Source organism: Chanodichthys erythropterus, chromosome 22 (genome assembly GCF_024489055.1).
Source record: "Chanodichthys erythropterus isolate Z2021 chromosome 22, ASM2448905v1, whole genome shotgun sequence".
Lineage (NCBI taxonomy): Eukaryota > Metazoa > Chordata > Actinopteri > Cypriniformes > Xenocyprididae > Chanodichthys > Chanodichthys erythropterus.
The window spans coordinates 36,992,282-37,017,892 of record NC_090242.1 but is presented as its reverse complement, the minus strand read 5'-3'; the positions used below and the strand labels follow the sequence as shown (position 1 = coordinate 37,017,892).

At 45.9% G+C, this 25,611-nt stretch overlaps 4 protein-coding genes across 5 annotated transcripts; 1 reads left to right on the top strand and 3 right to left on the bottom strand.

The window, feature by feature from the left end:
* Window positions 1–427: 427 nt before the first annotated feature.
* Window positions 428–3,342, bottom strand: LOC137012063 (bone morphogenetic protein 6-like). Its single transcript, XM_067375066.1, has 5 exons — window positions 2,605–3,342; window positions 2,041–2,183; window positions 1,905–1,976; window positions 1,633–1,733; window positions 428–1,551 (listed from the first exon to the last, which is right to left on the bottom strand). Exons 1-5 carry the CDS (start codon window positions 2,736–2,738, stop codon window positions 1,414–1,416), a joined length of 588 nt encoding a protein of 195 aa, XP_067231167.1. The 5' UTR covers window positions 2,739–3,342; the 3' UTR covers window positions 428–1,413.
* A 2,506-nt stretch (window positions 3,343–5,848) lies between these two features.
* On the top strand, window positions 5,849–14,370 carry LOC137012062 (serine/threonine-protein phosphatase with EF-hands 2-like). The gene is made up of 15 exons (XM_067375065.1): window positions 5,849–6,095; window positions 6,272–6,326; window positions 6,403–6,578; window positions 6,709–6,823; window positions 6,914–6,960; window positions 7,033–7,199; window positions 7,321–7,357; window positions 8,866–9,015; window positions 9,110–9,427; window positions 9,907–10,092; window positions 12,797–12,939; window positions 13,225–13,331; window positions 13,454–13,617; window positions 13,931–14,018; window positions 14,120–14,370. The coding sequence occupies exons 1-15, from the start codon at window positions 5,970–5,972 to the stop codon at window positions 14,326–14,328; spliced, it is 2,088 nt and encodes a 695-aa protein (XP_067231166.1). The 5' UTR covers window positions 5,849–5,969; the 3' UTR covers window positions 14,329–14,370.
* Window positions 14,371–14,526: 156 nt separating this feature from the next.
* Window positions 14,527–20,944, bottom strand: nup54 (nucleoporin 54). Of its 2 annotated transcripts, XM_067375054.1 has the most exons (13): window positions 20,865–20,944; window positions 20,391–20,468; window positions 19,925–20,005; window positions 19,694–19,849; window positions 17,437–17,654; window positions 17,112–17,299; window positions 16,667–16,863; window positions 16,502–16,556; window positions 16,325–16,418; window positions 16,134–16,241; window positions 15,942–16,061; window positions 15,618–15,728; window positions 14,528–14,808 (listed from the first exon to the last, which is right to left on the bottom strand). In XM_067375054.1, exons 1-13 carry the CDS (start codon window positions 20,899–20,901, stop codon window positions 14,680–14,682), a joined length of 1,572 nt encoding a protein of 523 aa, XP_067231155.1. In that variant the 5' UTR covers window positions 20,902–20,944; the 3' UTR covers window positions 14,528–14,679. The 2 variants fall into 2 exon arrangements, with proteins under 2 accessions (XP_067231156.1, XP_067231155.1); XM_067375055.1 differs by lacking the exon at window positions 20,391–20,468 and having other exon boundaries at window positions 14,527–14,808; window positions 20,865–20,935.
* Window positions 20,945–21,233: 289 nt separating this feature from the next.
* bxdc2 (brix domain containing 2) lies at window positions 21,234–25,555 on the bottom strand. The gene is made up of 10 exons (XM_067375056.1): window positions 25,364–25,555; window positions 24,976–25,087; window positions 24,855–24,898; window positions 24,704–24,774; window positions 24,574–24,623; window positions 24,356–24,429; window positions 22,394–22,444; window positions 21,944–22,045; window positions 21,667–21,795; window positions 21,234–21,592 (listed from the first exon to the last, which is right to left on the bottom strand). The coding sequence occupies exons 1-10, from the start codon at window positions 25,553–25,555 to the stop codon at window positions 21,338–21,340; spliced, it is 1,080 nt and encodes a 359-aa protein (XP_067231157.1). The 3' UTR covers window positions 21,234–21,337.
* Window positions 25,556–25,611: the final 56 nt, after the last annotated feature.

Below are 25,611 nucleotides of genomic sequence, written 5' to 3'. Positions count from 1 at the left end.
GCAGAGGAAGAAAGAGCTGGTCTGGATTCGTTTACTGAGTGCGCCACAGCATGTGATACACACACACACACACACACACACATTTTCAAACAGTGTGTGCCAATAAACTCCCAAAATAACCCATGTCAGGAATGCATTGCAAGTAACCTGCAGCCACAGTCATTACTAACCAATGAAAAGTGAGCAGTAAAGTTTGTGTGAGTTCAGTCTGAAAAAAATCAATTCAGCATTTGTTTTGAAACACAGAAGCTGCCAGAAGTGACACACACACACACACACACACACACACACACACACACACACACACACACACACACACACGATTAACTGAGTTCAGTGCATCTTTTATAAGGTGAAATAAGGACAACACACCTTGTGTCATGAAAGCCTTGTTTAATAAACATTCTGCTGATACATTCGATATAAAGTGTAAATCTTGCTAAACATGCGTGTGAAAGTGTTCGTTAACAGCCGTTCCTGGTTTATATGAAATTATTTTAATATTTTCCAATACAATGGTGTGTATAACAAGGAAACATACGCTGCAAAAAGTGCTTTTCTTATTTAGTATTTTTGGCTCATTTCCAGGCTAAATATCAAGCTCTTCAACTTTGACTAGATAAGTAACATTACATATATGAGATAATTTGGCTTGTTTTAAGCAAAAACTCACTTCATTATTATTTTTGGATTGATTAGGACTGGAAGCAAGACAAAAATACTAAGTAAGAAAACTGTTTTTTGCAGTGTATGCAGAAGAGATTTGGTTAATAAAGACTAACAGAGGAAAAAGAACAAAACATGAAGTTATGAAACATAAAAAAAATATCTATAAAACTGTTTTTGAAGGATGCATCTGAAATTATGCTGAATTAATGCCAGTTTTTTTTTTACCGGAGCCAAATTTTTAATTCAGGAATGTCAGTCTTATCTAAGCCCGGGACGTTTCCCAGCGTGCAGAGGCACGTCAACAGCTAAAGATCTCAACCGAAGCCACAATACATTAAGAACTTGATTCAAGAGAAGGACATTTTGAATGTAACCTTTAATTTGGTCCTCAGAGTCGCAGAGGGAAAGTTTTGGCAGAGCTGCTCCACAACATTTTTTCAGGGAACAGTCCACTGAAATCACGCCAGACCCATAAAACCCTGCAGTTTAAAACAGATTTGGCCTTGAACTGATTCGTAACAGAGAGTTCATTGTGCATTTCTATGAAAGCTGAATAACAACGGGATTCGTTTGAGAACTTCATGTTTTCTGAGAACTACACATATTTGACTCCACATCGTTTTCACATAAACCTTTAAAGAGTCCGAGAGACTCCCAACAGCAGCAAAAGTCAAACATTAAAGACACTAAATAAGTTTGTGCTAAGCCATAAATCTACAACTCTGAGAGGGACTGCAATGCTTTTTAGGAAGGGGTCGTGACCTCCGGCTCCTGCGTGTCACAGCCACACTCGCGGGTCAGCCTCGCCGAGGACAGAACCAGACTGCTCCATTCGTCCACGTAGACGAACGGGACGATGTCGTGAGCCGTTGGCTTACAGCACTGTGGAAGACATTAAGATCAGAAGAGCTCGTCTGAAGCGTTTCATCAGTGTAACACACACACACACACACACACACACACCTGCGCAGACGCGCTCTCAGCGCAGACGCTCGGCCCGCAGGTTCGGCACTGAACGAAGGTCACGCTCTCCGGATAAACCACCCAGCGGTCCCAGCCCAAATCTGACATAATGACACAAGAGAGGGTCATAATTCTCCCCAAACCAAGAGGAAAGAATCATGTCGCCTTGCTTTCATTACATTGTGCTGATATTCATTGTAGTTGTACGGCCTTCATTATTTATGCATTTACAGTTTCGCAACTAAAAAACAAAACCTCATTTGAAGACTCACCTTTCATGAAGACCTGAGAGGAATATTTACAGCAGGTGGAGTTTCCAGAGTCCCCAGGGATGGAGGAATTACCTGCGGAAGAGAGACGAGGTTTACTCGTGAACCTTTACCTGAGTCTGAAATCTGGGGGTCGTACCTGTCGAGGACGGGACGGCGCTCTTCAAAGAGTCTCTCCACTGCTCACGCAGAAGACTCATCCAGGACACGGACACACGGGGCTCCTGCTGGAGGTTCAGAGATTCCAGAAGGACTTTCCTGATTTCCAGTTCTCCTCTGCATCTGCAACAAACACACACACATCATCACGTCTTTGCTTGGCTAACAGCAGCCAAATATTCGGGCTCAGGGTTCGACGCTGTAAGAAGACACCGGGGAAGTTGCCCTCGTTTATATTTACAGAGCATTACATGCGTCTGTGGAGTCTGTACTCAACGTAACGGAGGAGAAACTAGAGTGTCTGATAATAACCAGTAATGCTCTTTCGGTCAGTCCAGCGTGATCAGGTCACGGAGTCTCAAACGGAAGAACAGCATGTGATTGTAAAGAGGTCGAGCATCCAAATATCAGCCTGAACTCCTGTAAAGACTGATCACACTGTCACCGGATCATCTACTAACAGCTGTAGAAGTGCATGAAACTCTCCAAAACTGAGCAAAAGTCTTGAAAACAAGCTCTTCGATTCACTCGACACGGCTCTTACCTCTTAGTTTTCACAGCAGATGATGATGATGATGATGAGGAGGAGGACGAGGCCTCGGGAGAAGGATGGAGAACAAACATCTTCCCGAGAGGAAGGCCGAACAGCACGACTGCGACACACAACACCAGACGCATGTCTGCGGACTCAGAGTTAGCGCTCGTGTCTCGTGAAGGACGCTCTCTGCAGGCGAATGAATGGATGTTGTTTGAGTGGCCTGGGAAAGCAGGGATTTATCTACTTCGGTCAAGCTTGGCCTTGGAATACTTTACACTGTTTTCATGTTGAGCGAGCGTGATGGTGTTGAAAAGGAGGTGGAGATTGAAGAAAAACTCCAGCGAATTCTATCATACGGTTACATGGTAGCAATGATAATAACCTCAAACCTGCAGGAGGACAGACGGCAGAAAGAGAAAGATCAGAGAGGAACGACAGAAGAAGCCATTGACGAAACACGCCTGCACCTGTGTCCTGGTTCTTTAATCACAGATTAATCTCAGTTTCCCATTAAACTCTCAAACGCTCAGAGAATCTTATCTTCGCAGTCATTTCACATATAACAAGAGTCACAAATGTTGAAAAGGTTGTCATTTTTCTGTCATTTCTCATGAGAAATATGAAGCTGTTGCAGCATCTGCGGTTTCTCCTCTGACCTCAGATGAACCGAATCAAAGGAACGCTGCCGTGTTTGTCCTTGACTGAAACTCCCTCGCGTCCGGAGGAATTCCACACCTGCGTGTGAACGGCCATCTAAAGAAAGAAACAACCGTCCCCATTCTGAGAAATCTGAGCCACTTCTGGACAACTTTATATACTTTTATCCACTGCTGGACGGTCAAGAAACGTGTTTTCTGCTGTAACCGTTTATTCACATATTGGTCAAAAACAATGTTGTTTTCCATTCTTACACTTCCATTCCCAATCCTGAACATGTGCGACATTATCTCAACCCCACTTGAAATATGAATAAATAAATCAAATCCGGTAGAATTCTTTGTTTTTATACATTAAAGCCGTGATGATTGCTCTGATCTTCAATGACAAACATTTGCGAATAAATGAATGTGTTATTTTTATATCCGTGAAGTTCTGTGACTCGATAAGTAGATGTCAGCCATGAGGACAGAGGGCTCAAACACGCGGAGCGATGGCCTTTAACACACTCTTTATCCGTCTATTCTGGGTTGGCGCCGAGCCGCAGTATTAACCCTAATCCAGCCGCGGCTGGTGTGGATGAGCTCCAGCTCTCCATCTGTCTCTGAGGGCATGCTGGGAGTCTGACGGGTGAGTGTGACGTTCGGTCCTTTTACACAGAATTAGAGCTAATTAGGGTTCGAGAACAGAGAGCGAATATTGTGTTAATAATCAGTTAGTCTCAGAATGAAATGACCACATTATTTCTGAATCTCATTATTGATCACTGTGAGATTACGAGCCTTCACTGTCAGACACTCATCTGAGAGACATGGGATGTGGAGTCACCAGATCACACCAGCAGCAGCAGCTGAAGCCCTGCGGTCAAGGTGCGTGAAGAAAGCAGTTCAGAGTTAATGTCTTTCCTGAGAGTCCAGCTCACTTCTGTCTGTCTCTGTCTGTCTGTAGGGAGCGTCTCAGTTCCAGGTTATTCTTCCTCCTTTATTCCAGTAAATCTCGTTGTTGTCAGTGAAAGTGAATGAAAGTCAAACTCTGTTTCTCTTGTTTCTCTCACATGCAGCCGCCACAGGTCAGACAGATCACATGATCAAAGAGTCATCACTGTCCCTCTCATCTGCTGCTGACCTGACTCTCTCTCTCTCTTTCTCCGTCTGTTTCTCTTCTCTTGGTCTGTTTCTTCATCCATCCATCCATCTGCCCTTTCTGTCCATCTGTCTGTCCATCCATCTATCCTTCTGTCTGTCCATTCGTCCATCCATCCGTCCATCCATCCGTCCATCCATCCATCCATCCATCCATCCATCCATCCATCCATCCATCCATCCATCTGTCCATTCGTCCATCCACCTCTCTCTGTACATCCATCCATCCGTCCATCTGTCTGTCCATCCATCTATCCTTCTGCCTCTCCATCCATCTGTCTGTCCATCCATCCATCCGTCTGTCTGTCCATTCGTCCATCCATCCGTCCATCCATCCATCCATCCATCCATCCATCCATCCATCCATCTGTCCATTCGTCCATCCACCTCTCTCTGTACATCCATCCATCCGTCCATCTGTCTGTCCATCCATCTATCCTTCTGCCTCTCCATCCATCTGTCTGTCTGTCCATTCGTCCATCCATCCGTCCATCCATCCATCCATCCATCCATCCATTCGTCCATCCACCTCTCTCTGTACATTCATCCATCCGTCCATCTGTCTCTCTGTCCATCTGTCTGTCCATCCATCTATCCTTCTGCCTCTCCATCTGCCCTTTCTGTCCATCTGTCTGTCCATCCATCTATCCTTCTGCCTCTCCATCCATCTGTCTGTCCATCTGTCTGTCCATCCATCCATCCGTCTGTCTGTCCATTCGTCCATCCATCCGTCCATCCATCCATCCATCCATCCATCCATCCATCCATCCATCCATCCATCCATCCATCCATCCATCCGTCTGTCCATTCGTCCATCCACCTCTCTCTGTACATCCATCCATCCGTCCATCTGTCTCTCTGTCCATCCATCTGTCTGCCTCTCCATCCATCCGCCTCTCCATCCATCCGTCTGTCCGTCCATCCATCCATCCATCCGTCTGTCCATCCATCCATCCATCCATCCATCCGTCCGTCTGTCCATTCGTCCATCCACCTCTCTCTGTACATCCATCCATCCGTCCATCTGCCCTTTCTGTACATCTATCTGTCCCTCCATCTATCCTTCTGCCTCTCCATCCATCTGTCTGTCCATCTGTCTGCCTCTCCATCCATCCGCCTCTCCATCCATCCATCCATCCGTCTGTCCATCCATTCATCCATCCATCCATCCATCCATCCATCCATCCATCTCTCTTTGTACATCCATCCATCCATTCATCCATCCATCCATCCATCCATTTATCCATCCTTCTACCTCTGTCCACCTATCTATCTATCATCCATCCATCCATCCGTCTGTCCATTTGTCCATCCATCTTTTGCTCCATCCATCCATCTCTGTACATCCATCCATCTGTCTGTCTCTCCATCCATTCATCCATCCATCCATCCATCCATCCATCCATCCGTCTGTCCATTCGTCCATCTATCTATGTACATCCATCCATCCATCCATCCATCCATCCATCTGTCTGTCCATTTGTCCATCCATCTTTCGCCCCATCCATCCATCCATCCATCCATCGCTCCATCCATCCATCCATCCATCTGTCTCTCTCTCTCTGTCCAGCGATGCGGGCGGCGCTGCTCATCCAGCGCTGGTACCGTCAGTATGCGGCGCGGCTGGAAATGCGACGCCGCTGCTCCTGGAACATCTTTCAGTCTATAGAGTATTCTGGACAACAGGATCATATCAAGGTGAAAACATGTTCTGTACAGTCACGTCTCTCCAGCGGTAATGAAGCACAGACTTACAGACACTCCAGAGACTTCTGATCCGCGGGTTTTGTAAATGAGCACAATCTTTCAGTGTTAACATCCGTTTTCTGCGTCTTTACACATGAATCATGCTCGTGCTGTTTGTGTCTTCACAGCTGTACAATTTCTTCGGTTACCTGATGGATCATTTCACTTCTGCCAGCAGCCAAAGTAAGAAACTTCTCAAGCTCTTCAACTGTGTCTCGTCTCATGAAGTGATCGGCGTAACCGAGTCCGTCTCTCTCAGGGAATCTGGTCTCCCAGATGTTTCGCGAGAGTGACGCGTTTCAGGACGTGGAGTGGGAGAAACAGTTCTGTTACAAGGACATTGAGGTTCCAGACGTCTACGCCGGCCCACATCTCTCCTTCCCGCTGACCATCTCCAACGTCACTGAGCTGGTGGACGCCTTCAAAAACAAACAAGTACGATCATTTCTATGGAAGCAGCAGAATAGCTCCATGTACGGGTCACAGAATCAGCACAGAACCGCGGGACTGAATGAATGTCTTTATCGTCTGTCCGTGACAAGCTCTTGTTGGATCTTCTCTTTAGAAGCTTCACGCCCGGTACGTCCTGCAGCTGCTGGGCAAGACCTGGACGCTTCTGCGCTTGATGCCCAACATCAGTCACGTGTGCACCTGCAAACACAAAGAGATCACCATCTGTGGTGAGAGAACACATCCACACCTCATTCTCAAGCCGTCTTACGACGTAACACGTTTTTAAGGCGACAAAATGTCATTTAATTCTCATGCAGGTGACTTACACGGCCATCTGGAGGATCTGCTGCTGGTCTTTTACAAAGTTAGTAAAATTCTGATGCCCACAATTCACTGCATTTGAATGTGCCAGTAACAGATTTTTGTTCAACACTAGAATGGTTTTCCTTCAGCGGAGACGCCGTACGTCTTCAACGGTGACTTTGTGGACAGAGGGAAAGAGTCCATGGAGATTCTGTTGGTTCTGTTTGCGTTCCTGTTGCTGTATCCACACGACGTGCACCTGAACCGAGGAAACCACGAGGACCACATCGTTAATCTGAGGTGGAGATCTTATGGATAAACATAACCTAGATTTGTATTTACAAGCAAAAAATTCAGGTAGAAATGTATTTATGTGCATTTTAAATAAGATTGTAAGAAGGAAACTTTTTTTTTTTTGCAGATACGGCTTCACTAAGGAAGTTCTAGGGAAATATCAGGTGAGTGAAACGTCTGCCGCTCATCTCTAAAGACAAGAAGGACAATAACTATCATGATAACAATAAAGATATAGTTATAGAAGAGTCCACAGCACAACAACAACGAAAACGCCACTGAGGAACGATATCACTTTCAGAATTATTTTTTTTCCAGTTGATGAACGATAAAAACGCAGACAGCCAATCAGAACCCATCCTGCTTTAAAGGGGTGGTTGATTATGATGTGACTTTTTTAACTTCAGTTAGTGTGTAATGTTGCTGTTTGATCGTAAACAACATCTGCAAAGTTACGACGCTCAAAGTTCAATGCAAAGGAGAGATTTTCTTTTACAGAATTCTGTTTAAGGACTACAACAAGCTTATTCTCACATTGGTGACATCACAAACCCTAAAATGTACGTAAACCCCGCCCCCGAGAACACACAACAAAGGGGGCGGGGCCATGTTGGGCTGCTTTAGAGAAGAGGAAGAGTTGTTGTAGTCGAGTGTTGTTGACATGCCGTTATTTTACGCCAAACGAGGGTCAATTCAACACAAAAGATGAACATGACGGCACATGCTAGTGGATGAGTTGAATCAACTCCACAGCAACTACATCAATTTATCCACTAACCATTCAGAAACGTCTAAAAGTTGTAACTTCTTCCTGAGTCTCTCCATCAGTGTCGACTCCGGTTTGAACAATGTAAGGCTGAACACTTTCCTCATTTTGGCTGCGTGAGATTCTCCAGCTTTGTTGTTGTTGAGCTGTTAAAGCTCCGCCCCTTCTGGAGCAGCAGCTCATTTGCATTTAAAGGGACACACACAAAAATGGCGTGTTTTTGCTCACACCCAAATAGAGGCAAATTTGACAAGCTATAATAAATGATCTGTGGGGGATTTTGAGCTGAAACTTCACACACACATTCTGAGACTGATATTACATCTTGTGAAAGAGCATTATAGGACCTCTTTAAAGAGCTTGAGCATTTAAAGACACAGATAAAGACTGCAGCCCTTATAAGCAGAATGATATTGTCCGCTTGTGTGGATAATAATGTAGTTATTGTTATAGTTTGTTCAATCCTGCTTCAAAGTTTAGCTCCAAACTCCCCCGCTTGCAAGTTTCTTGTGATCCTGGAGACCTTCGTTAGCTGGCTGAGCTTCGTTTAATTAGGATTAGAGCTAAAGTCTGCAGCCCTCCAGCAGGATTGCACACGCCTTCTCTAAGAGGATTCACACCTTCCACTCGTCTGTCCATTCATACTTTCACGAACACTTATAGCTGTGGGGTGGACTTCACTATTCTTATTCCTAACTCTAACGATTATTAAAACCTTACAGTTAACATAACTGATGTGCACGAACCTCAAAGCATCTCTGATGTGGCATTTCCTTCACACAGAACCAAACTAAATCCTGAATTTATAAAAACACGATTCTACCGTCACACTTCATCTGAAGATCTGTTAGAGAACTCAAAACAACCATGACATGAAAGAGCAGCTTGTCTCTGTTGTCCTCACAGGTTCATGGGAAAATGATTCTTAAACTTCTGCAGAAGATCTTCAGCTGTTTGCCACTGGCGACAGTGATCGACCAGAAGGTTCTGATTCTACACGGAGGAATTTCTGACAAGACGGACTTGAATCTGATCGGCAAACTGGACCGTCAGCGAGTACGCTGCGCTTCAGCAGTAGTGTGAAATCGATTGAAGGATGTTGTTGTGTTCCATGTGTGTCAATCATTCTCCTCTGGCCGCTTTCCCTCAGTTCGTTTCGGCTCTCCGGCCCCTGAAGAGGAGAGAAGCATCAGAGAGGCCGAAGGAAGCGGCTCTCGACCCAGACGGAGACGACGACGATGACTTCAGCATGGGCCGGAGGAGAGTTCAGTCTCTGACTCACGGCACACCGGTGCGGCCCAGACAGGAGCTCCCGCGGCATTCGGTGCACTCGGGGTCCGGCCGGACGGGCCGGTCCGTCGACGAGGAGCTGCGAGAGAGACGTCGACTGGCGGGTCTCAGTCTGTCATCCGACTCGGAGCTTTATTCTGCGGAGGTTCAGGAGACGGACGCGGATGAATGGAAACAGGTGAAAACACTGAACTTGAGGATCTCATGACAGTGAAACACACACACACTCTTTCACTCACTCCCGTCTTTCTCTGTTTCTCTCACTCTATCACAGTATGACCAAACAAATCTGAGGAAAACCTTAGACAGAACCACTGTGGCAGTACCATAGTACAGTGGTGAAATCAGATGGTAATATCATGGTACTTTTATATATGCCGTGGTACTGAGTGATTACCATAATTTACTTTAAAGAATACCACGGTATTACCATGGTATAAAACCAAATAAACCATGGAAATATCATGGTACTTTAGTTTGGTGTTGTATTGGTGACGTAACCGTGTTTGGCTTGTGTTGTCGTTTACCGTAATTTAGCACATCAACAACCAATCAAATGTTTTGAGCAGAAAGGATCATTAAGGACAGCAGAATTTATCTGAAGAATCTGCTTTGATCCACCAGATTGTTAAAGTGTTTGTGTCTCACACACTGCAGATAGTGGATGTTCTGTGGAGTGACCCGATGTCTCAGAACGGTTGTGTCCCGAATGAGGTTCGAGGAGGCGGGTGTTACTGGGGGCCGGACGTCACACAGGAAGTGCTGGACAGACACAAACTGAAGCTGCTCATCAGATCACATGAGTGCAAACAGGAAGGATATGAATTCTGCCACAATGGCAGGGTGAGCATTTACCCATCCATCCATCCATCCATCCATCCATCCATCCACCCATCATCCATCCATCATCAATCCATCCACCCATCCATCCATCCATCCACCCATCATCCATCCATCATCAATCCATCCACCCATCCATCCATCAAATCCACCCATCATCCATCCATCCATCCACCCACCCATCCATCCATCCACCCATCATCCATCATCCATCCATCATCAATCCATCCACCCATCCATCCATCAAATCCACCCATCATCCATCCATCCATCCACCCACCCATCCATCCATCCATCCATCCATCCACCCATCATCCATCCATCCATCCACCCACCCATCCATCCATCAATCCACCCATCATCCATCCATCCACCCATCATCCATCCATCCATCCACCCACCCATCCATCCATCAATCCACCCATCATCCATCCATCCACCCATCATCCATCCATCCATCCACCCACCCACCCATCCATCCATCAATCCACCCATCCATCCATCCATCCACCCATCATCCATCCATCATCAATCCATCCACCCATCCATCCATCAAATCCACCCATCATCCATCCATCCATCCACCCACCCATCCATCCATCCATCCATCCACCCATCATCCATCCATCCATCCACCCACCCATCCATCCATCAATCCACCCATCATCCATCCATCCACCCATCATCCATCCATCATCAATCCATCCACCCATCCATCCATCAATCCACCCATCATCCATCCGTCCATCCACCCACCCATCCATCCATCAATCCACCCATCATCCATCCATCCATCCACCCACCCATCCATCCATCCACCCATCATCCATCCATCATCAATCCATCCACCCATCCATCCATCAATCCACCCATCATCCATCCATCCATCCATCCATCCATCCATCCATCCATCCATCCATCCATCCATCCACCCACCCATCCATCCATCCATCCATCCATCCACCCATTATCCATCCATCCATCCATCCATCATCCATCCATCCACCCATCATCCATCCATCCATCCATCCACCCATCCATCATCCATCCATCCATCCATCCATCCATCCATCCATCCATCATCCATCCATCATCAATCCATCCATCCATCCATCCATCCATCCATCCATCCATCCATCCATCCAGCCATCCATCATCCATCCATCCATCCATCCATCATCCATCCATCCATCCATCCATCATCCATCCACCTATCATCAACCCATCCATCCATCCATCCATCCATCAACCCATCATCCATCCATCCATCCATCCACCTATCATCAATCCATCCATCCATCCATCAATCCACCCATCATCCATCCATCCATCCACCCACCCATCCATCCATCCACCCATTATCCATCCATCCATCCATCCATCATCCACCCATCATCCATCCATCCATCCATCATCCATCCATCCATCCATCCATCATCCATCCATCCATCCACCCATCATCCACCCATCCATCATCCATCCATCCACCCATCCATCATCCATCCATCCATCCATCCATCCATCATCCATCCATCATCCATCCATCATCAATCCATCCATCCATCCACCCATCCATCATCCATCCATCCATCCACCCATCATCCATCCATCCATCCATCATCCATCCACCTATCATCAATCCATCCATCCATCCATCCATCAATCCACCCATCATCCATCCATCCATCCATCATCCATCCACCTATCATCAATCCATCCACCCATCCATCCATCCATCCATCCATCCACCCATCATCCATCCATCCATCCATCATCCATCCACCTATCATCAATCCATCCATCCATCCACCCATCATCCATCCATCCATCATCCATCCACCTATCATCAATCCATCCACCCATCCATCCATCAATCCACCCATCATCCATCCATCCATCCATCCATCATCCATCCATCCATCCACCCATCATCCATCCATCCATCCATCATCCATCCATCCATCCATCCATCCACCCATCATCCATCCATCCATCATCCATCCATCCACCCATCATCCATCCATCCATCATCCATCCATCCATCAATCCATCCATCCATCCATCCATCCATCCATCCATCCATCCAGCCATCCATCCATCCATCATCAATCCATCCATCCATCCACCCATCCATCCATCATCCATCATCCATCCACCCATCATCCATCCATCCATCCATCATCCATCCACCTATCATCAATCCATCCATCCATCCATCCATCAATCCACCCATCATCCATCCATCCATCATCCATCCACCTATCATCAATCCATCCACCCATCCATCCATCAATCCACCCATCCATCATCCATCCATCCACCCATCATCCATCCATCCACCTATCATCAATCCATCCATCCATCCACCCATCATCCATCCATCCATCATCCATCCACCTATCATCAATCCATCCACCCATCCATCCATCAATCCACCCATCCATCCATCATCCATCCACCTATCATCAATCCATCCATCCATCCATCCACCCATCATCCATCCATCCATCCATCATCCATCCACCTATCATCAATCCATCCACCCATCCATCCATCAATCCACCCATCATCAATCCATCCATCCATCCACCTATCATCAATCCATCCATCCATCCATCCATCCATCCATCCATCCATCCATCCATCCATCCATCCATCCATCCATCCATCCATCCGTTCTGAAGGGTTGATTCTTTTGCATTTGCAGGTTGTGACAATATTTTCAGCCTCTAATTACTATGATGTGGGCAGTAACAGAGGCGCTTATATTCGTTTGGGCCCTGACCTCATTCCTCACTTCAAACTGTTTCAGGCCAGCAGATCGACACGAGAGCTCACACTCAGACAGAGGTACACACACACACACACACACACACACACACACACACACACACACACACACACACACACACACACACACACACACACACACACACACACACACACACACACACACACACAGCTGATGTCTGCAGTAGTGAAATCTGAAATCGTCTTTCTTAGCTACATGAAGAGTGTGATAGCTAAACTCTACTTTAAATCATGTGCAGTTGTCTGAAATGTTTTATTATAGTCTCAGATTTAGTGGGATAATGTGTGTAAAACATTATTGTGTGTGTGTGTGTGTGTGTTTAGTGTGGGACGAACAGAACGTTCTGCATTACAGGCTCTGAGGATGCAGCTGTTCACACACAAATCTGGCCTGATTCGAGAATTTCAGGAATATGACCCCCAGTGCACAGGTACCCCCCCCCCCCACCACACACACACACACACACACACACACACACACACTTTCTCTGTAAACGTACCCGGGCGTGTGGCATTAGCTGGTTTCTGAATCGCCCTGCTCTCTGTGGTCGAGGTCTGATCTCTCTGAAGCACTGGGCCATGGCCGTGGAGAAGGTTCTGCGGCTCAGTCTCCCGTGGAGGGTCCTGAGGGCTCAGCTGGTGACCAGCAGCACACGGGACGGGATGCTCAACTACCACGACTGGTTCAACCAGCTGTCCGTCCAGCCAAACACAGAGGTGAGCTCAGAGAACACAAAACTGTCACAAGCTTTGAGAATCATTTCAGGACTTTCATCAGACAAAAGAGCAGAAGATTCAGTGAAGTCAAACTAAAGGACAGAGCATGTTTATTATGGCATAACTTTATACGGACTCTCAATTTACATATATTAACATACAGTGGAATTAATATTTTTAAATATTTTGAAAGTCTCCTCTTCTGCTCACCAAGGCTGCATTTATGAGATGAAAAATACAGTAAAAACCGTCAGAACTCAACGATCATCAATAATCCAGTGTCAGTAAAGGTGTGTTTGATTCATTCTGTCAGATTGCTAACGCGAGTCTACTGGAGACGCTGTACAAACATCACTCAAACCTGGAGAGCATCTTCAGAATGATCGACACGGACCATTCAGGTGATCAGATCAGCCGTTTGTTATGAACCTAATCTACCTGAAGGTGAAAAGACTAACAGACGTGTTCTGAGTATAGAGTGTAATCAGATTCATGCGTTCAGGTCTGATCTCGTTTGAGGAGTTTCATCAGACGTGGAAGCTGCTGAGCTCGCACCTGCAGACGGACATCAGCGATAAAGCCATCGCGGACCTGGCCGAGAGCATCGACTTCAACAAGGACGGCAGCATCGACATCAACGAGTTCATGGAGGCCTTTCGCCTGGTGGAACAATCTAGAGGAGAGAGGGAAGAGCCGCCGTCACCAGAATGAGACGAGACGTCTGGCCAAACGCTCGACAAGAGCAGCGACTGTACGGATGCAGACGTGTCTGAATGTTTCCCTGCCGTTTACTTTACTAAAGGCCATGGTGTTTCTCAGTGCTTTAACTTTCATACATGCTCAAATCAGCCAAACGCGTGAAATTCATACAGTGAAACTTTATTAATCAAAGACACAGTAAAACACTCCAGCTGACTGAAGGCACACATTCACACGCACAAGTAAAAATAAATGCGCTGCTCCAACTCAAATCTGCAACATTACAATCCTCATGAGTTTGTCTCACGTCCAGAGAACGGGATCGGTTCATGTTCGGGATGTAACAGACGGAGTGAACGGACGTCAGCTGAGTTTGCTGCTGCGCCCGTGAATGCTGTCGTGAAGTCCGTCTTCGATCGTCTTGATGTCGTTCAGATCGTCTTTAATGACACTAATCAGGTGACTCAAACCCTCCTGCTGATGCTTCAGATGCTGAAAACAGAAGGCAGCGGTCAGTGACATCAGGCACAGTTGTGTTTTCTATGGTTTTAAATAAAGTGAATCATCTCTACAGTGAGTTTGAGTGACGCTCCATACGGTGTGTTCAGGAGTGAAAGAGCCAAACTCCACAAAATACTGCTGAACTTAAATAGTTCACTTCTGAATTAACATTTCCTGATAATCTACTCTCCTCCATGTCATCCAAGATGTTCATGTCTTTCTTTCTTCAGTGGAAAAGAAATGAAGGAAATCATTCCAGGATTTTTCTCCATATAGTGGACTTCACTGGGGTTCAACGGGTTGAAGGTCCAAATGTCAGTTTCAGTGCAGCTTCAAAGAGCTCTACATGTTCCCAGACGAGGAATAAGAGTCTCATCTAGAGAAACCATCGGACATTTTCTAAAAAAAATGTAAAATGCTATACTTTTTAACAATAAATGCTCATCTTGAACTAACTCTCTTCTTCTTCTCTATTTGAATTCCACCAGTGTAGACACTGCTAACTGTATTACTGCCCTCCACAGGTCAAAGTTTGAACTAATTGTTATATACTTGCACTAGCATATTGTATATGACAATTTAGTTCAAACTTTGACCTGAAACTGTAATTTTGACCTTCAACTGTTTGGTGCCCGGTGAAGTCCACTATAAGGAGAAAAATCTGAAATGTTTTCCTCAAAAACCTTAATTTCTTTTCCACTGAAGAAAGAAAGACATGAACATCTTGGATGACATGGAGGAGAGTAAATTATCAGGAAATTTTAATTCAGAAGTGAACTAATCCTTTAACATGAACTCGCCTGTTTGATTTCTCTCAGCAGGTCGGCATCAACACGGTAACGCTCCTCTGAACGAACGGCTCCGAAATGATTCTGCATCCGAATCTGAGACATGAGTTCATTCAGTCGCCCCTGGAACACACACACACACACACACACACACACGTGTTTGACTGTATCAGTGAGTGTGAGATCAATCAGGTTAATGATATTTTCTCTGTATAATCCTAAACAAAACCTGCAAAACAAGCAACAGAAACATGATCCGGGTGATCCGTGTGTCTCCAGTGATCCGGCTCACGAGTGTGTGTTCAACAGTATTAGTGCGGTCAGTGCGTTTCACACCTTGAACTGTGTGGGAGCGTTGAGCTCTGATTGGATGGTGTCCAGCTGAACTCTCAGATGCTCCTCATCCAGTTGGATGGCGTAACCGCTCTTCCTCTGAACTTCCTGTTTAATCAGCACCTGGAACGAGCGAGAAGGGATCTGAGTGTGTGTGTGTGTGTGCGTTGAGCTGAATGACGTGTCGTGCCGTACCTGCAGGACTCTGTGCGAGAGGTCCATGAGCTTGCGCTTGTACTGTGTGATTTTGGCGGCGGTCGTGGCCTGATTTCTCTGCAGTTCGCTGATGTCGTTGGAGATGATCTGAAAGACAGCAGAGAGAGAGAGCCAGTGATGCGATGACATCAGCGAGCGCGGCGCGGCGCGTCTCTGTGCGTCTCACTCACGTCCACTCGGGTCTGGTGCTGTTTGGTCATCTGATCCTGGATCTTCAGTCTGCGCAGCAGCTCTTTGAAGCCCACCATGGGCACTGGAATCAACCTGAGCGGGAAAATCACAGCGCACATGATGTCACATGATCACATGAACGTCAGATCAAACGATGAGCCATTGATGAGACGCACTTCTCTGGGTCTGGATTGTCCACTTTGGCCTGTTCCCAGATGATGGGGTCCACACCTGCACACACACACACACACACACACACACACACAGCTTCAGCGGCGTTCCTCATCAGCACACGTGTGTGTAACACCTGACGTGTGTGTAACACCTGACGCGTGTCGTACCTGCGGGCGGGTTCTGCAGCAGCTGCTTGAGCTGCGCCGGCGTCAGCGCGGTCCGACTGACGGTCATGAAGACGCCCAGCTGCTGCAGCTGAGACTTCACATTCATCTGCTCCATGTAGTTGTAGAGCGTGGACGCGGGAACTCGCTTGGACGTGCCGTTCGGAGAACGCTCCACCAGATACACGATCACCTCCGTTCTGCGCAGACAGGAGAGATTCTTCAGATCCGTCAGCGTATTTCAGGCATCCTGTTATTACATATGAACTCATTTGTGTGCTAGACTTCTGTTTTTTAACAACTACATAAAAAAAAAAGCTTTTAAATGCTGTCAGTGTGTTTTCACATTTTCTGCGTCTCCCAGATTGAGAAGCGCTGCCGTACAGCACAAGCTTTTAAATCATTGTATTTAAAATGAAACAAGGCCGAGGTCAGAGGTCAGTCTCACTGGTCGTCAGGTAACGCTCGCACTCCCTCCACGTTCACCGTCAGCGTCTGATTTCCTCCCAGAACCCTGTGCAGCGATTCCACCAACTGCTGCTGCTGAGAGCGAACGTCTGCTTCCTTCTTATTGAGAGCCAGAGCCACTAACCCATCCTCATCCTTCACACCGGGAACACAGCTGTAGCCCACCGCCTGACCCGGACAGAGAGATGGACAGACAGAAACAGACATACTGAAAATCTCCCTAACTTATCCAGAACATTTTATAACTTAAGCTGTTATGCCAATAAAGCGTCAGTGTGTGTGTTAGAGATCATCATCAGCAGCACCTTGAAGCGGCAGAAGGGGTTCTCCTGGCTGAACTCCACGGGCGGGGCGCTGCTGCTGAAGTAACCCTTCCCCACGCCCCAGAACGCCTGCAGCTGGTTCCACTTGGCCAGAATGGAGTCGCGCTCATCGCTGAGGACCGACGGGGCGGAGAGAGCGCTGGCCGTGTTATACAGCTGACTGGACTGAGACGCCTGCTGGCTGAACAGCCCACCTACACCTACACACACACACACACACACACACACACACACAGTGTTTGTTTATTAATCTGGTTCATTCGGTTTCGTTTATGATCACGGCATCTTTGCTCGGATCCACACCAAAACAATCAGTCGGAGATCACCTGATCGAGGTGGTGTCGGACACTCGAGCGGTTCTGCTGCGATCAGACCCAGCTGGATCATAAATCAAAAACACACTAGAACTGAACGAAGAAAATGCAACATCATAATTAAGTCCCTGTTTCAGAACAAAGCGAATGATCTACAGGCCTGAACTCTGAACTCTGAACTGAATAATGACTCTATTGAGTTTTTAGTCAATGTTATGATTTTAAAATCCTTGTCAAATAAAACACTGAAGCTTGTGAAGTTGCGTTAACGTAATTTACGTCACAAAGTCACATGATGTTTGAATTCAGGAGTTTATCACCTGTGACTCTGGAAGGCGGTGATTTCTATTCTAACTCTATTCAGATTTCTCGATCATCAAATCATTATAAGCCACTAAACTCTGGGAAAGTTTTCAGTACGATGATCCAGAATTCATTCAAACAACAAAACTGAGCTAATGTAAAGAAATCCAGGCTGATCAGAGAACAGAGACTTGTTTGTTTCTGAAGAGCCTCACGCCTCAGACTGAACGAAACACCGCTGTACGGCCAGATGATACGCAAACCACGATTCTAGTCTGGACAGAGCAAACCAGCGTCTCGCTAGTAGTTTTTATAGAGGAGGACTGAACTGAGGGTAAAGATGACTGCAGTGACGTCCAGCAAACACACGCGTGTCTGTTATATTGATGCGTTTCTGTTCAGTACACAAGCTCTTTAATGTTGTACTGTACATGAATTCAGAAATGTTTTTTTCTGTAATGTGTTTTGGTGTGCATACATTAATGGATTATATGGACTCCTTATATCATACGATTTATTTGGTGTCCTTTTGGAGTCTCCAAGGCTACATTCACACTGCAGGAAAATGTGGCCCCAATCTGAATTTGTGACTCGTATCCGTTTCCCATGACAGTGTGAACAGTACAAACCACATGAATCTGATCTCTTCAATTCCCATCCGTGCCACTAAAGCCTCGTTCAGACGGTCAGTTCAAACCCGATTATTCGTGTATCCGATTGTAATCTGATCTAAAAAATTTAATGTCCACACCGTGTATCGCAAGTGTTCAGATCCGATTTATGTGCTTTTTCAATTTCCGGAATATCTGCGTTGGTTTCTATGGCAATGACGCTGTGTTGGTAGGTATGCGCCAACAACAACAACAACAACAACAACATGGATGGGTTTGCAATACAGATGATGTTGGCAGAAACACAGAGGCTGGTATGAGCGTTGTTCCTCCGCCGGTCTCAAAACACGTCTGTTATAATTTCTGCTCGTCCGGCACTTTGCAAAAACACAGCCTTGTTTCTGCAGCGACTTTCAGCATGTTTCCTATAACAACGTCTGACGTTTACGTTTCGTGAGAAAGTCACATGAACCACGTGAAATCGGTCAGACTGAAATGCGATTTGAATAGGGTTCCAAACCTCATATGATTGTGGCTCGAAGCGGATTTCATGTGATTTTTGGCTGTTCAGACTTGCTAAATCTGATCGGATTTCAATCGGATATGTACAAAAATCGGATTTGGACTGACAGTGCAGATCAGATGTTCTGAAACGTATCCGCAGTGTGAACAGTCATATCAGAATTCACACCATTTTTACGTCACTCGAATGGATTTTGTGGTAAAAACCTGGCAACCCTGTTGGTGTCGTTCTTTTGCGTACACAGGTCAGTTCAGAACCATGATCTGTTCACACGGGAAATCTGATGTTGGCCACATTTGAAACAACAATGTGAACAGCTATACAAAAACATCAGATCGGAGCAAAAATCGGCAGTGTGAACATCCCTTTTGGAGAAACACCTAAATGTACCTGGAAAACAGCTTGCAGAAAACACAGTTTTGTGGGAATCTCCCTTCAGTCCGCAGTAGAAATGAATCTGACTGGACTGAAGTCACTCCCGGTCTCACCTTGTTGGTTCTGATTGGTCTGGATCCCCCCGAATCCTCCGAACCCCAGTCCGGTTCCGCCCAGAGCGCCGAATCCCGTCCCCGGCGCCGCACTCGCACCCAGAGCCGACGAGAAGCCGAAGCCCTTGTTCTGAGTGTTTCCGAAGAGACTCGTACCTGCAGAGTCAAGAACAACTTCCCGTCAGAGCTGCTCACACAAACACACGCATCACTTCCTGGATTCAAGCGTACCTGCGTTTGACGGCGTGGAGAAATTGAAGCTGGTCCCAGCGCCGGCGGAGGTGGTCGTGGGGCCGAATCCTCCGAACGCACCTGCAGGAAACAGACATGAGAAGAGGAAACTGCAGACGCGACACAGGAAATGATGCGATGGACAGGACGAGTGTGAGCGTCACTGACGAGGCCTCTGATTGGACACAAAGACAGACAGACATGCATGAACGCGTGTGATGTAAACGAATCATGAATGACGGTGACCTCCGACCTCTCACACTCGATCTACCTGCTCCAAAACTGAACCCAGGGGCCGCGGGGCCCAAACCAAACGCCCCAAAACTAACAGGCGCCGCGGCGGCGAATCCTGACGCACAGACCAGAGGAGAGACACACACGAGAGTTAGAGACCTGAAGAGTGTTAGAGACACTGGACACACACACACACACACAAACTACACACTCTTCACACACACACACTCACCCGCGCTACCGGATCCGAAACCGAAGCCCGTGGACGCGGATGTCGTGGTCGCGGCTCCAAAGCCAGTGCCAGAAAGACCTGTAACCATGACAACAGCTCGTGACCTCCTGTAACCATGACAACAGTCGCCCTAGTCGTCATATAAAGGTGTACTTCTGAGGGAATGACGGGAGCGCGCGAACTGTTGCCCGGCGCGCACATGTGATAATTAGTGCTGGTGATTAGCGAATATGATGAAGGATGATTTCGGGTGTTTTACAGAAGCTGTTTCATCAACAACAACAACACAAATGAATACAACAATAAGCACACAACAGCTCGAATAAAAACAATAATGAGAGTGCTCGCGCGCTGCTCCGATCAGCGATAATCGAGTTTCAGGGATTTGTAGTTTTCATGAATATATTTGACAGCTTTTGAGATGAAACTATGAATGTTTATCGGGATGTAATAATAGAGTTTAATTCCACTCACCAGCGCTGCCTGACGCGCCGCCGAAGTTGAACGCCATGTTTCCGGTCCTGCCACGATACAGTCCGACCGGAAACAAAAACATGAACAAGTGGTTCCTACACGCTCATGAAGCACACTCCATAAATAACCCATGAAGTGAGTCAATATAATCACCGAGCTCCTTAATAAATAGAATAGGACACGCTGTAAAACGCTCTGTGAATGTAATTTGCAGTTTTTGTTTTATGTGAGTAACCCTTAAACAGCTGCTTATTTAACCGCAGTCACCATTCAAACATCTGTTTTAATTTCTGAAATGGTCATTATTGATAGTTACATAGTGTCATAATCTTGATGAACAACGAATCAATCAACACATCTTTGAATATTAATAAAAAGCTTTATTAACATTGCATTGTTAACAAATAAACAGCAATACAAAGATGAAGACGAATGTGAAAAACACACTACAGAGCTGAATCGGATCGCAGTGATCATCGCAGGCCTTTGCGCTTCATCAGCGTTCTCTTCTTCAGCTCTGAGAGGCGGAGCTTCTTGCTGCGTCGAGGTTCTGGAGCCTCCAGCTCGACCTGAGGTGCTTTCGGCTCCGCTGGAGTCTCGAACACGTCATCCGTGACGTCCTGCGTCATCACTTCCTGTTCCTCTTTGCGTTTCTCCTTCCGGATCTCCTTCACCATCTGCCTCTCTTTCTGTTTGGCGGCCGTGGCCAGTCGGATCATTCGCCGATGCTGAACACACATCAAACACGGCGTCAGTAAAGAGAAACGCGTGCAGAAACCCTGAGGTGCTCCAGAACTCTTACCGTGTTGGGCGACTGGAAATGAGGGTTTTCATACAGTGTTGGTCCACCGAAGCTGCCCTGAAATATTTTGATGAGATTCAAGACGAAGCGAGGGCCGATCTCCACCAGAGATGCGTCTTCTTCAATGATCTGTGAACGACATCAGAACAAAAGCTTGATTTCTACAGCGCTTGAATCAGTGTCAGTGATGCGAACTCAGTTTCAGCAGCTCTACAGAAGACAACAGAGTCATTATTCAGATCAGTTCAGGTTCTGTTCTCTGATAGTGTCAGATCACCTGATAGTTCCTGAACCAGATTCTGTGGTCTGCGATGGTGAAGCTGAACACATGATCCACGAACGGCTGACTCTTGGGGTGATACTGAGGCGTGGAGAAGATCTGAGAGAACAACATCAGACGCTCAACGATCATCAGTCTCAACGCAAACACATTGCAACATGCATAAAAAAAAACAAAAAAAAAAAACATTTGTGTAGTGAACAGTGCTAAACCGGAGAAGCTGCCATTCTGATCATTAACGCTAGTGACATTAATAATGGTGCATTAAAGGAGCAACATGATCAGTTCAAACACCGTAGACTGAAAATGTATTACTACATATTTCACATATTTACTTTGTGTTGTGTGCATATAATTCATGTAGACAACTGAGATGAAAATCAAATTCCTTAAAACTGAAGATGTTGTAAAGAAGAAAATTAAAGAGAAATTAATTTTGAAATAAACCTGAGTGAAGAGTTCCTTCAGCAGCGCGTAATGAGGCTCCTTGTCGAATTTCTGTGAAGTGACAGGAAAACATCATTACAATCATCATCATCATCATCATCATCACCTCCGTCACATTCATCACCACCGCAACCAACACCATCACAATATCATTATCACAATCATAACCATAACCGTCACCACCATCATCACACAAACACAATAATCACCATCACAATCATCACGTCACAATCATCATCATCATCATCATCATCATCACAATCATCTCCATCACCATCATCATAATCATCACCGTCATCATCATCACGTCACAATCATCACCGTCAATCATCACTATAATCTCCATCACCGTCATCATCGTCACGTCACAATCACCATCACAATCATCACTGTCATCTCCATCATCATCATCATCATCATCATCATCACCGTCACAATCATCACTGTCATCATCATCATCATAATCATCACAGTCAATCATCACTATAATCTCCATCACCACCGTCACAATCATCTCCGTCACAATCATCTCCGTCACAATCATCTCCGTCACAATCATCTCCGTCACAATCATCTCCGTCACAATCATCTCCGTCACAATCATCTCCGTCACAATCATCTCTGTCATCATCATCACAGTCATCACCATCACAATCATCACGTCACAATCATCATCATCATCATCATCATCACAATCATCACCGTCATCATCATCACGTCACAATCATCACTGTCATCATCACAATCATCTCCATCACCATCATCATCATAATCATCAAGTCACAATCATCACCGTCAATCATCACTGTCATCTCCATCATCATCATCATCATCACCGTCACAATCATCTCCGTCACAATCATCTCCGTCACAATCATCTCCGTCACAATCATCTCCGTCACAATCATCTCCGTCACAATCATCTCCGTCACAATCATCTCTGTCATCATCATCACAGTCATCACCATCACAATCATCACGTCACAATCATCATCATCATCATCACCATCATCATAATCATCACCGTCATCATCATCACGTCACAATCATCACTGTCATCATCACAATCATCTCCATCACCATCATCATCATAATCATCAAGTCACAATCATCACCGTCAATCATCACTGTCATCTCCATCATCATCATCATCATCACCGTCACAATCATCTCCGTCACAATCATCACCGTCACAATCATCTCCGTCACAATCATCTCCGTCACAATCATCTCCGTCACAATCATCTCCGTCACAATCATCTCCGTCACAATCATCTCCGTCACAATCATCTCTGTCATCATCATCACAGTCATCACCATCACAATCATCACGTCACAATCATCATCATCATCATCACCATCATCATAATCATCACCGTCATCATCATCACGTCACAATCATCACTGTCATCATCACAATCATCTCCATCACCATCATCATCATAATCATCAAGTCACAATCATCACCGTCAATCATCACTGTCATCTCCATCATCATCATCATCATCACCGTCACAATCATCTCCGTCACAATCATCACTGTCATCATCACTATCATCTCCATCACCGTCATCATCATCATCATAATCATCACAGTCAATCATCACTATAATCTCCATCACCATCATCACAATCATCTCCGTCACAATCATCTCCGTCACAATCATCTCCGTCACAATCATCTCCGTCACAATCATCTCCGTCACAATCATCTCCGTCACAATCATCTCCGTCACAATCATCTCCGTCACAATCATCTCCGTCATCATCATCTCCGTCATCATCATCTCCGTCACAATCATCTCCGTCACAATCATCTCCGTCATCATCATCTCCGTCATCATCATCACAGTCATCATCATCACGTCACAATCATCACGTCACAATCATCATCATTGTCACAATCATCACCATCACCGTCATCTTCATCACACAGGAGATCCATAAGTGTGTCTCACTCACCGGGTCGAAGGACAGCAGTGGCCTGGAGCCTTTCAGACAGTTTCCAGTCATCTTCAGCTCAGCCAGAGTGTGAACTATAAACACAAACACATGTACAGTCTCATTACAGCTCATTTACATACAGGAGTCTTAAAGGTACAGCTGCAAACACAGCTGGTTTGATTATAAAGGGAACTGATGCATTTGTATGATTATATGTCACTGCATATCAACTGTACTGTTTTGAACGAGAAATTTGGCCGAGGGTCCGTGAGGGACGTTTGAGATCCTGAAACAGAAAAACAGACGATGTGAAGATGATCTCGGCACACACGACTCTCGCTCTCGTGTAAATGACGCGTTTCTCACCACATGTAGAGATCCTGTTTCTTCTTGGCTTCAAAGAAGATGCACTTGTTGCAGTTTTTGATTTCACACACCTAAAGCACAACAGCGGCGAGAATCAAAGCTCTGAAGAATAAAACACTCAAGACTGTTTGTGTGGAAGCGACTGAAGTACCTCGTTCACCACGAAGAGTTTGTCTTTTCTGTCCATTTTGGAGTCTGGAGGAAAACAAACAGAGTGAGATCTCAGATGTTCTGGTGATGTTCTGGTTAGTGCTGGTTTAACATGGTTTTACCGGCTTTGCTGTGCGGCATCATGGTCTTGAGGTCCAGCATCAGGTGTCTCGTCCTGAAGCTGATCCCGCGAGAAGAAAAGACCAGAACTCGCTCTTTGTTCGTCCATTTGCCCTGAAGAACCAACAGGATTCATTCATGACTGAAGTTTATCACTTCTCATAGGTAAGAAAAGATATAAACACTAGATTGTATTATGTCTTACACACACAGACACGTGACGTTCAGGTCAATAAGTGACCTTTACTCTCCTGTAAACATTCTCGTCTGTTTCTAGAGTTTACATGCGTTCAGTTTTCATTTACATCAGTATTACACTACATGAACAACATAGGTTAACATGTATACGGTCTAGTTTGTAAACACGTGCGGTGATGACGTATTACTCACCGCGCTGACGGGCGGCGGGACGCTGATGACGCTCGCGGGAGAGTTCGCGCTCGCGTCTTCATTATCTGCTGCGAATGACACCGTCTTCGTTTTTCTCTCGGTTTGTGGCGATTTGTTCTGGTTTAATTTCGCTCTTTTAGCCTTGTTCTGTGCTGATCTCTCCGCTGCACGTTTCCCTCCGCGCGCCGCCATCTTTGACTCACACACGTCAGCGGAAGCGGAAATGGACGGGTCGAACTGGATGAATA

Excerpts from the sequence above, each read along its gene's own strand:
- LOC137012063 (XM_067375066.1), bottom strand. The coding sequence starts at position 2,738 with ATGCGTCTGGTGTTGTGTGTCGCAGTCGTGCTGTTCGGCCTTCCTCTC. Across the intron at positions 2,184-2,604 it reads TCTGCTGTGAAAACTAAGAG|ATGCAGAGGAGAACTGGAAA; the intron begins GTAAGAGCCGTG and ends TGTTTGTTGCAG. Across the intron at positions 1,977-2,040 it reads CGCCGTCCCGTCCTCGACAG|GTAATTCCTCCATCCCTGGG; the intron begins GTACGACCCCCA and ends TCTCTTCCGCAG.
- LOC137012062 (XM_067375065.1), top strand. The coding sequence starts at position 5,970 with ATGCGGGCGGCGCTGCTCATCCAGCGCTGGTACCGTCAGTATGCGGCG. Across the intron at positions 6,327-6,402 it reads CACTTCTGCCAGCAGCCAAA|GGAATCTGGTCTCCCAGATG; the intron begins GTAAGAAACTTC and ends CGTCTCTCTCAG. Across the intron at positions 6,824-6,913 it reads CAAAGAGATCACCATCTGTG|GTGACTTACACGGCCATCTG; the intron begins GTGAGAGAACAC and ends ATTCTCATGCAG.
- nup54 (XM_067375054.1), bottom strand. The coding sequence starts at position 20,901 with ATGGCGTTCAACTTCGGCGGCGCGTCAGGCAGCGCTG. Across the intron at positions 20,006-20,390 it reads TTTCGGATCCGGTAGCGCGG|GTGCGTTCGGAGGATTCGGC; the intron begins GTGAGTGTGTGT and ends TGTTTCCTGCAG. Across the intron at positions 17,655-19,693 it reads GACCAATCAGAACCAACAAG|GTGTAGGTGGGCTGTTCAGC; the intron begins GTGAGACCGGGA and ends GTGTGTGTGTAG.
- bxdc2 (XM_067375056.1), bottom strand. The coding sequence starts at position 25,555 with ATGGCGGCGCGCGGAGGGAAACGTGCAGCGGAGAGATCAGCACAGAAC. Across the intron at positions 24,624-24,703 it reads AAACAGGATCTCTACATGTG|GATCTCAAACGTCCCTCACG; the intron begins GTGAGAAACGCG and ends TTTCTGTTTCAG. Across the intron at positions 22,445-24,355 it reads CACTGCTGTCCTTCGACCCG|AAATTCGACAAGGAGCCTCA; the intron begins GTGAGTGAGACA and ends GTCACTTCACAG.